Below are 10,782 nucleotides of genomic sequence, written 5' to 3' on the forward strand. Positions count from 1 at the left end.
AAACGCTCCTGGCTTTGGTGAGTCACCCTGCAGTAATGTCAGCGTCTTGGCTCCCTAAAGCAGTAGAGCTGTAAGACAGGTCTTGGCCCCATTTTCCTAATAACCTATGCAGGAGCTGTCATAAGGGGTTCAGGTCCCACCTCCACCCACCTTTGTCCAGCCCTCTCCCCCTGCTGAGACGTTCTGGTTAGAAATGCACAATTTTTCTTTTTTACTTTTCCCCCTATATTTGAGCTTTTGGGCAACCACGGTTACTATAGGAACAAACCCAATACATGTTTCCATTTGCTTCCCCTCACCAAAGAGCTACAAATCAGGAGTAAATAATCTGCTAAATCCAAATTATGCTGCAAGAACCGCAGGCAGGCTGAGCAGGAGAAGAGGAATTGAGTTTATGCTGTGATGGCTACGGGGGGTCCAAGCAGCTAAAAAAACTCTCCAGCGGTGCTGCCCCACAGGTCTGACACTGCCCCACATCTTATTTATTGCTGAGCTGTTTTTTAGCAGCTGAACTGGCCAGTGCTGTGGTGGCAGAGCCGCTGCCTGCAGGGTCCTGCCGGGGCGCTGCCACCACTCCAAAAAGGGACAGGTGGGTGCTGGCAAGGGATGGGCCAGGGCAGCACGGACAGTGCCCCGACACCCCAGTGTGAGCACTTCCCCCAGTTCTGTGCAGTGCTTAGAAATCAGCATCTTATTTATAGCCTATTTATACACCGCACAAGCAATGCAAATGCTGTCCCGGCAATAAATTAATTCCTGACATGCAATGTAAAGGCATGGCTGTGCAAACAGCTACCGAGAGAAACGGAGAGGCTGTTTCGGCAGGGACTGTGGCAGCAGGGCTGTCTGCACCTCTCCGGTGCCTTCCAAGCCACCGAGACCCAAAGTCCTTCTTCAGGGCAAAAGAGACGAGGTTGGGACACCCCTAGCAGGGACCAGCCCCTTGTCCCATCCATACCCCAGGAGAGTCCATGATATTTTGGATGAGATGGGGGACCCCATCACGCAGACACCCTCCCGGCATGGGACCCTATGGGGAGAGGAGTCACAGGCCTGATCCTGACTGCTCCCAGGGCAGCAGCGTGGTGAGGAAATACGGACGCATTAAAAAAAAAAGATTACTCTGCCCAATGTCTGAATTTCACCTTCCACCCAGCAACATGCAAAACCATCCTCCTTTGCGAGGACCATTAATTATTTAGAGCGATGAATTTTTCAGCAGAAGGGGGTCTTGTGGAGCAGGCTTGTTCCTCTCTTGTGTGAAGCATATTATTTTTAATGATCTAGGTTCTTCTTAATTACGGTAGCGAAATCCCCTAAAAACTTGCAGCTCCTGTGGGAAACAACCTGTGAGCCACTCAGACTGCTAATCCCTGAGGAAAGGTGTAAAGATGTTTTCAGGACATAGCACCAAGGAAAAAAGGCACAAACAGGATGGGTGCAGGTGAGCGTTACACTGGAGGGAGAGCTGGGTCTGGCTCAGGTCCTGCCATCAGGGTTCATAAAGGCAGCAGCAAGACTGCGGGGTCGTGGGACTGGCAGCACTCTGATGCGCACGGGGGAGGCCAAAAAAAGACCAAATCCAACCAGGCCTTGGCAGAGGGAACTAAGGTCTCATTTTGAAGAAACGTGTTAAAATTCATGTGGGTGAGAGCCATAGGTAAATGGTGAGGTTTGGTTTTTGCCGCGTGGGTGAGGGATGCTGAGTCACTGAACGGCCACTCTTGTAAACCAAAAATTTTTCTTTTGTCATAACCTTTCCAGGGCCTTGGCTGGGAATTATTCCAAGTGTTCCTGCCCTGTACTGGAGTTGCACCTGCAGATCAAACAGCTGCTTCCAAAGAAAAATAATGAGCCTTAAGTTTGAAGAAGTCCATGGAGCAAAGGTACCGAACAGTAGCAGCTAAAAACCCTCTCCTTCCAACTGCACAGCACCTCTTTCTCTCCTCCCTGTTTGTGCTTGTTGCTTCTTGAGCGGAGAGGATGCAGGAAACAGGATGCAAAGGCTGAAACCCAAAAATAGACGGGGGGAAAACAAACGGGATGCATCGAGGCCATCTGTGAGAGCCCAGCTCAGGCGGGGGCAGGAAAAAGCCCATTCATCACAGCAGAGAGCACAGCTCCCATTGCAAAAGCAGCCAGGGAGAAGCAGGACCTCGCTGCCCGATGGGCTGCCTCTCCCCAGGCATCGCAGACCCGTGTCCGTGAGAGGGGAGACCCCCCAGAGCCCAGGGCTGTGAGCCATCCTGCCTCCGCCATGCTGGGAAATGACATAAAACCGTGTCAGATTTTCTGCTCCCACTCCCAGGGAGATTAATTGTTTATCCCCAAACAAATTAATAGTCCCCTGGTGGGACTGTAAATATGCCTTTATGTAGCGTAATAAATTCCGATTAACAACAATCCCTTACCCATTATTTTAATATTTTACAGGTCTGACACGCACCATGGCTATGCCATTCACTAAGCAATAAATCTGCTGAAGATGCTGTTCCATTCACCAAAAAAACCCCAAATTAAAATGTCACACAATGACCATCCTGGGAAGAATCATTTAATATCCCTAATGAAAATTTAAAAAAAATAGTTAACCCATCTTCTGAAACCAGCATCCATGATCTTCACAGTTTAAAGAGAAAAGGGCAAAGGGAGAAAAAAAATTGTCCAGTCCAATGAGTTGGTGCTAAGAAATGGTACCTGATGTTTGGCTTTGCAGAGATTAACTGACTTAACAAAGCTGCTGCCATCACATCCTGTGCACTGGGTCACACCACGCCACACTTTAGTTTATTAATGCAATTTATTAATTGCAACTTGACCGCCCCTGAGAGCTGCCATCCTGAATGGCACCATGGTACCCAGAGCAGCAGGCTGAAGGCAAGGTTACAGACTGCTTGGGTATTTCAGCCCTGCTCAACTGCTTACACATCTTTGCAAATGGGGGCTGAAAATAAACACCCTAAATAATTAGGAAATAAAGCCATGGGCTAAGTGAGAAAAAGAAAGAGTGGATATCACAGCACATCTGGCTTTCTGGGGTTGTCTGTTGAGGCAGAAAAGGTCTGAGAAACCCCGAACAAGGTGGGGGAAAACTGGCTGTAAAAGCAACTGCAAGGGAAGAGGGGGCAAAATTAAACCATTTTCTTTTTTTACATGCAGTTCTTTCCCATCAGAGCTCTACGCGATTAAATATTCATTTAGGGAAGATGTTTTGGGGTTAAACTGGATAGTGCTATGCCTGGAGAGGCAGAAAACGAATGGACACCAGAGGTTTTAACCTTCTTAAAAATATAAATCAGTGCTGGGTGGAAGTGCTGAGTGGGAACCTGGGGTGTGGGATTTGCAGCAGTGCTGGCTAGGACCCAGGAGGCCACACCAGGGGCCGATGCAGGGATGCTGATGCAGATGTTGGCAGCTGCATGGCTCAAGATGGTCCTGGTAGGGGAGGAGCAGTTGCCACCACCTGTTGGAGGCCAAATAAAGAGGGCTGGAAAGTGCAAATACTGGATCAGTGCAAATACTCAGACTGGTATCTATCTGCAGGGCAGCAGCGGCGCCGGAGCAGCGAAGCCACCTCCTTTCCACCCCAGTGCCCGAAGGGGTCTCTGCGTGTTCCTGTGCCACATGAGTCACTGCTACCAGCACCATATGGTCACCAGCTCCTCCGCTCATCCCAAACCTTCCCAGGTGAGTTTTGCACCAGACCCTAAAACCCCTGTTTTCATCCACACCACGCTGGGAGAGGCTGCCCTTCACCCGAAACAGCAGTGCAGGGTGCGCGAGAGAAGATCTTGGTGAAAACCAGGAATAATCCACCTGGGCACGTGAAAGAGGCGCCTGCCTCTGCAGGAGACGCTGCGTGCGCAGGGGTGGGTGGATCGAGCCTCGCAGCTTGTTCGTATTTCCCCCACACAAGTCACAGAAACAAACATCCGCCATCTGGTCGGCATTAAAGCAACAGCCAGGAAGAGGATCCCACACGTCCTCGTCTTCTCCTCCCTGGCAATTACCTTCCTTTCGGCGCCATCTGAGAGCATTCTCCTTCCTGTTTGATTTTCCCTCTCCATCCTGTTCCCATGCAGTTGCTATCCCCTGCCCAGCAGCACTGGGAAGTGCCCGGTGTTATTTGATGGGAATGGTGGGAGCGGGTCCAACCTCCCCAAACCAGCCCGTCAGTAACACAGAGCCCCAGGGGATGCTACCAGGGAGGTGGCTGATGTCTAAGAGTTCCCTGAGCTGGGGTGGTTTGGGCTGGGGCACAGGGATGCAGAGGAGGTGATAAGGCTCCAGTCCCCATTTCTTCTCCTTCAAGTGAAGGAGACCTGTCTGTGCCACAGCATGGGGGCAGGGGGGGCTTCTCCTCAGCCCAGATTTAGCTGCTCACACACAAAATTCAGCAACTCCCCCAAACACAGCTTGGCCAGTCCTGGCCTTCCAGGTAACTTTCCCACTTTCAAGCTAATCAGGGTATTCAACACAAACACCAGAGGGGTTAATGCCCAAACCGATTCAAGAAAATAAAATGCATATTTTTTTAATTAGGGAGAAAATAAGAGACAGATAATATGTCTGATGAATTACGGCTGTCTTTCTTCCAGTGCCATTGCATCTGGGGACGCTGGAAAGCAGTTCCTAATGGCACTGCTTTATCTAAGAGGATGATGGATAGTGGTGAAAGAGGGGAAAAAAAAGGAAAAAGTAAGACATTAGCACATCAATGGTGTGCCTGTGACCTCCATCAAGGGATGCGAACCAACTTAATGAAATTTTAATTAGGCAGCAAGCAGTGTGCTGTCGCTGGGTACCAGATCAGACCTTCTTACCCGCACTCTGTTATTATCCTGCCTTGGGATAAGCCCTTTCCCGGCGCTGGCAGCAAAGCTGGGCTCATCGTCCTGGGCTGGGGAACACCCCGCAGGTCACAAAGCTCTCCCATCTGGCTTTTCCTTACAAAGCCGGTGGAGAGGAGCCCAAACGGAGTGGGACTTGCAGCCTCAAGCGGATGGAGTGAATGTCCCATCATCAAAATGTCCCTGCCACGTCCCCAGCACCCTGAGCCAGACTCTGCTCTGGGCCTTCATTCAAGGGGAAATGCAATGTTCAGCCCAAAATGTCTCTGATGCACCCAGGCAATGCCCTTCCCAAGGTGCAGGATTCAGGACTCGCTGTTTGTTGAGCAGTTTTGTGACCAGCACAAACTGGTCATCACTGTTGTAAGCCACCACGTCTCAGCTAAGCACCAGCTTCTGCCCAGCCCCTGGCCCCACAGCCCAAGTAGTGACACCATGGATAATACCCACCTCTCCACACCTTTGTTTAAGCAAAGCAGCTTCCATCTCCCATCAAGAGTGGAGTCGATAGAAATAATCCCAAGAGCAGCCTGTCTGTATTTTCAACCAACTTGACCTTCCACAGCACCCCCATAAGCTGGTCCCGTCTCAGGACCCATTTCAGCCCAGCTTAGTGGTGAGTGGTTCACTGGTCAGTGAGTCCTGGTTATGGTTTGCTACTCAGGCATTGAAGCATGTGGCCACAGCCCAGGAATTACAGCTTTCCCCAACACCAGGTATCTTCTGTTCTCTTAATGTAGGTCAAAAAGCTCTGGGTGGCTAATGAAAGGAGATAAAGTCTACTGCAAAGTAATATGCATAAAGGGGAAGAGGGTGATTTCAAGAATAGCTGAGCACTTACACCTCTTGCCAAGGTCGTGTAAGTGCAATTAAAAATCAAACTGACTGGTAGACAGAGTGAGCCGGGAAGGATCTGCTCTCTTGGGAAGTTCTTAGGATGAGGAGCTAAAAGTTGATTTCCCGTTAATCCCAAATTGACACGCTGGCCCCCCCAGGTAGAGCAGACTTTGCCCAAGAGCCAGTCTCACACGTGGGTCCCTCCTTGAGTCACGTCGCAAGCTGGGAGCTCCCAAAATGCTGAGCTCTCCCCTGTGCCAGGGCCTGTGCTAGAAGAGGAGTGATGGATTTTTCCAAATATCTTCCCACCTGTGTGAGCACCCCACGTGCTTTTTCACTGGGAACAGGGCTCTCATAGCTCTGCAAATGTGACCCCAACAGACAAACCTCAGATTACAATGGGAACCCCACGCTGAACTGACACAGTGAGAAACTGGCAATGAAGGTTTATGAAACCTTTCAGCATTTCCTAATAAAAGGGTAGGTGGGTTTCCTGTGCATTTTCACTAGGCTGAATCTTTTCAAGTCCTGCTATGGGTAAAAACCCAGGAAAGACCCACTCAGGGAAAACCTGGGGCTGTGCAAAGCCTTCCCCCCTGTTCTGAGTGGGTTATTTGGTGCTCTGCTCCAGCAGGGCATCACTGGCTTCATAGGCAAATGGTCCATGTGGTTTTACCCTGAATACCATGGGCTGATCAGCTTCTTTGTTATTTTAGATTACATGCTTGGCAAAGCTTGAAAATAATTGGAGACTATCTGGAAAAATAAAAATAGAAATTTGAAATGAAGCAGCGCTAGCTTCTGAAGTGCAGCATTGAGACAGGAACCCATGAGCCAAATGCTCCCACTGAAAAGGAAAATAAATGAGCTCAGGATAAAGCTCTATTTTGCACGCACACATACCCACACAGGGATCTGGCACCAAAAAAAGAAAAGTAGTGAGATGCGATGAAGCAGCTGAGTGCTGAAAAGCTCACCTGTTTTTCCCAGCTCTACCAGTTGGCCTCCCAAGAGCAATCCCCTCTCCCTACGGTGCCTACACCCCTTGGGATGTCCCCCTCCAGCCCTGATAGCTCTAAGTCCTCCCACAACAGATCCTCCTTTCCATTAATTGTCCATGTAAGGGCCCTGCTCATAAATTGGCTGTGGCCTCTGGGCAATATCGCCATCACCATCCTCTCTCCTCACCTCGCTCCAGCCAGACCCTCTACAGTTTCCATCCGCTCCTTCATGGTCTCAGCCTGCACGAGGCAGCCTAGCCACACCATCTCCAGGAGTCAGGGATATTTTATTTTACTCCACCCCATCAAATCAACATCGTGATGCTGAGCACGGTGCAAAGCCCCAGCAGCCTGAGCACCGACAGGGTTAAATTAAAGGTACCCATGATATTAGAGAGCTGCAAAGTAATTATGAAAGGAAGCAGAAAAAAGCCAGCAACTCTAAGCAGACATGAAGGCCCTCTTAAGAGAAGAAAGGCATGTTAATTAACCTCTAGACATGATTCAAAGCATCATTTGTAGCATGATTAACATAATCCCCCAAGTGCAAACACACAACTGGCATTAACGATCATTTGCAGGGCTGAACGCTCTCCCACCCCTTCATCAAATCGGCACATTTGAACGGGGAAACAGTTGAAACGCGGTAAGCGTGCACATTTCAGGAAACAAAAAGAACAACATTCCCCGGGGATGGACATCCCAGCTGTGGGCTGCTCCCACCCCCTGTGCGCTGCGGGTGGGCATCCTCCCCAGGTGTGCTCTCAGCATCCTCCCTGGGTATGCCATCACATCCTCCCCAGATGTGCTCTAAGCATCCTCCCCAGATGTGCTCTCAGCATTCTCTCTGGGTATGCCATCAGCATCCTCTCCAGATGTGCTCTCAGCATCCTCTCCAGATGTTGGCTTTTGCTTCCTTTGCCCCCACAACCATAGCTTCACACCCTTCTCACCAGCCACCGCCACTCCGGCACAAAGCTGGTGGCTGTTTTCCAAAGCTCCTAGATTCCCGTCCACGTTAGGCTCTTGCGTTTATAGAAGGAGCTGCCCACAAGATGGCTTGAAAGATTAGAAATGAAAGTCACAAGTTCTGAAAGCAAAGAAAAAAGAGCCACGATTTCCCCATCTCTCCAAAAAGGAGAATCTCCTGCTTGAACTTGCGGACGGGGCTCACAGTGCTCAGCTCCCCCTATCCTGAGCACCGAGGCGCGCGGGTTCCGAGTGCTGCTCATGCACGAAAGCCAAAGCTGTTGCCTGCCTAAGCAAAGCTGTCAGGGATATTTTATTATATTCCACCCCATCAAATCACCATCGCAACAGGTATTCTCATCCCCATCGCGGCGGGAAGTTGGTAGAGGAGCGCTTTCCCCTGAAAGAGACTGCACTGTTTGTTGTTCATGAGTGATTTGGGTGGTATCACTAAAGGAGACAGGGATGTGTCACCAAAATCCCCTGTAAACTCCACTCAGTACCGTGATATTATTCATCCCTACCACAGCCCGAGCTCAGGAGCTCAGAGGCTTTGCGTTACGTTATATTCTGGATCTAAAGTGCTTTCCGAGGCTATTAGAGGGCTGAGGTTGTGTGTAGCTGAAGCTCGTTCAAATGAGTCACTGCTGAGCTTCACTCTTATCTTTAAAGTTTGTTATTGCTTGGAAGTGTTTATCTGAACTACGTTTGCAAAAACAGCCGAACAAAGGCCAACTTACAGAAATGACAGCATTTTTGCACGTTTTTATATAAATAGGAAGGATTTTATGCAGCCGGTTCTTTTCTTTGCAGCTCACAATATTTGTCCTTAATGACAATTTTAAGGACCATGCCGGGATTTCAGCAATCGCCTGCAGACCTGGCGTCCTCGAAAAGATAACAGCGCAGCTTCACGGCAGGCTGAGAAATTCAGCTACTGACACCCATTGTGCTGGGCACAGCCACGACCTCGTGGGGATTTAGCCCTCGTATTGGGGATTTCTGCAACATAGCGACCAGGAGCCAGTCAAAGCTCGTGTGTTTTGAGCAGTGGTCGTGAAATCACACTCACAACCTCAGGGTAAGAAGCTCAGAATAAAAGGAAAGGAAGGGAGAGGAGGAAGAAAGGGCAGGGGGATGGCGGGCAGTGGGATGCCGGGGCCAGGCTTTGTGTGATCCCCGCGCACACCCAGCGGGGACAGGCGGCTCTTTGTCACCCCAGGACACGGCAGCAACCCCAGGCCCCACAGGGCAAGCAGGGAGGCCTTGGTCTCCTTCCTCCTGATTCCTTCCTGATGGCAAGGGCTTCACCGTGGGCTGGCTGGGCAGGGGCAGTCCCCACGTCCAGGCTCCATGTCTGGCTCCATGTGTCCCAGGGACAGCAGTGTCACCCACGTCCCTGCTCCTCTCCTGCTTAGCAAACTCGGCCAAAAAGTGATGCCCAAACATCTCCCATTTCTCCCCCGACTCCCTCCTGCACGCCCGCACAGGAGCTCTCCCCGGCGGGTCGGAGGGATTTAAGGTGACAGGGTGGGCAGGTCAGACCTGCGGCACCCCTGGGGCCACAGCCAGGACATGCACCGTGGCCACGCTTGGGCTGCACTGACCACCACAGCGGCACAAAGACACCCGGAGGTTCCCCTGCAGCACCCACCCCAGGCGTAGCCAAGTGTCTCAAAGAGGGATGTGACCCCACAGGGACCCTGGGACACCCAGGGGGCGCTGGGGGGATGCTTTGGGGCAGGACACGGGGACATGCAGGGGATGAAAGGGATGGTTGAGAACAGCATGGGGGGATGCGGGGGATGCTCAGGACAGGTGAGGGATGCTGGGGGACAGGATGAAGGGAAGCTGGGGAGCCTGGGTGAGAACAGGGGATGCTGGAGTGATGACAGGGGGACTTTAAGGAGGTGAGGAGGACAGATCTTGACAGCCTAGGGTAAGTCTGGTGGGGGTGTGGGAGGGATGATGGAGGGGGTGCCAAGGAGCAGAGGCACGTCGGGGGGGATGCCGGGGAGGTAATGGGAGACCCCGGGAAGCCTAAGGCAGGCAGAGGGGATGCCGGAGAGGTGATGGGGGAACGCTGGGCAGCCTGGAGAAGGGCAGGGGTGATGCCGGGGAGGTGATGGAGGGATGCTGGGGAGCCCGGGGAAGGGCAGGGGGGAAGCCGGGCAGGTGATGGGGGATGCGGGGGAGCTTGGGGCATGTCGAGGGGATGCCGGCGAGCCCGGGGGAGGCTGGGGGGGGGGGGGACGGACGCGGCGGGGGGTAGGCGCTCACCTGCCAGGAGCCGGAGGGGATGTCTCCGAAGCCGCCGGGTCCGGCGGAGCCGTGGCAGCTGCGGGGCGGCCCGGCGCAGCGCCAGAGCAAGCCGAAACCGGCGGCGGCTCGGCCGGGCGGCAGCAGCCAGGCCGGGGAGAGGAAAGCGGCGGCGCAGGCGGCCAAGAGGCCGGCGGAGAGCAGCGCCCAGAAGCAACCGACGCCGCTGCACATGGTGGGCCGGCGGGGCAGGGAGCCCGCGCCCCGCGCCGCCCCCGCGCCCGCCACCGGTACCGGCACCGACAGCATCGGCGGCGCCCGCAGCGCGGCCGCGCAGCCGCCGCGGCGCGGGGCGGCCGGCGGGGCCGGGCGCGGGGCCGGCAGCGCTGCCCGCGCCCCCTGCGCGCTGCTTGCGCGCTGCCTGCGCGCCGCGCCCCCCCCCCCCCCCCCGCTCCTTCCCCCGCGGGGCGCGGCTGAGGCCGGGCGCGGTTGCGACACCCGCGGGGGGGGGGGGGCCTCACCTGCGCACACGTTTTGGGATCTTTTACGCTGTTTTCCCTACCCGGCTGCAGGCTGCGGAGGGATTAAATATCGTTAATATTTTTAACCTCCCAGGTGCCCGCAGCCGGCGACGCGGCGGCTCCGCGGATGCGGCTTTCCCGGGCAGGGACACGCGTGGGGGCTGCGGGTTTGCGGGGAATTTCTCGCAGCCCGGGTGTCACCGGGGGCCGGGGGCGGGGGGGGGGGATTTTAAAAAGCACGAACAGCCCCGGGGTCCACGGTCCCTCTCTGAGAGATTTCTTACTCGGGGTCTGCTCGCTCGAGCAATATTAATTTTATCCTTTAATCCTTTAATTTCTCCAAAG

The 10,782-nt window shown here is 53.4% G+C and overlaps 1 protein-coding gene across 1 annotated transcript in view; it reads right to left on the bottom strand.

Annotated features, from left to right (window-relative positions):
• ASPA (aspartoacylase) overlaps positions 1-10,225 on the bottom strand; it is an 83,549-nt gene extending 73,324 nt beyond the window's left edge. Inside the window, exon 1 of the mRNA XM_074160739.1 lies at positions 9,938-10,225. Within this exon, the coding sequence (XP_074016840.1) occupies positions 9,938-10,225 (288 nt within the window). The remainder of the gene's footprint in view (positions 1-9,937) is intronic.
• Positions 10,226-10,782: the final 557 nt, after the last annotated feature.

The sequence above is a fragment of the Numenius arquata genome, chromosome 18, assembly GCF_964106895.1.
Source record: "Numenius arquata chromosome 18, bNumArq3.hap1.1, whole genome shotgun sequence".
Taxonomy (NCBI): domain Eukaryota; kingdom Metazoa; phylum Chordata; class Aves; order Charadriiformes; family Scolopacidae; genus Numenius; species Numenius arquata.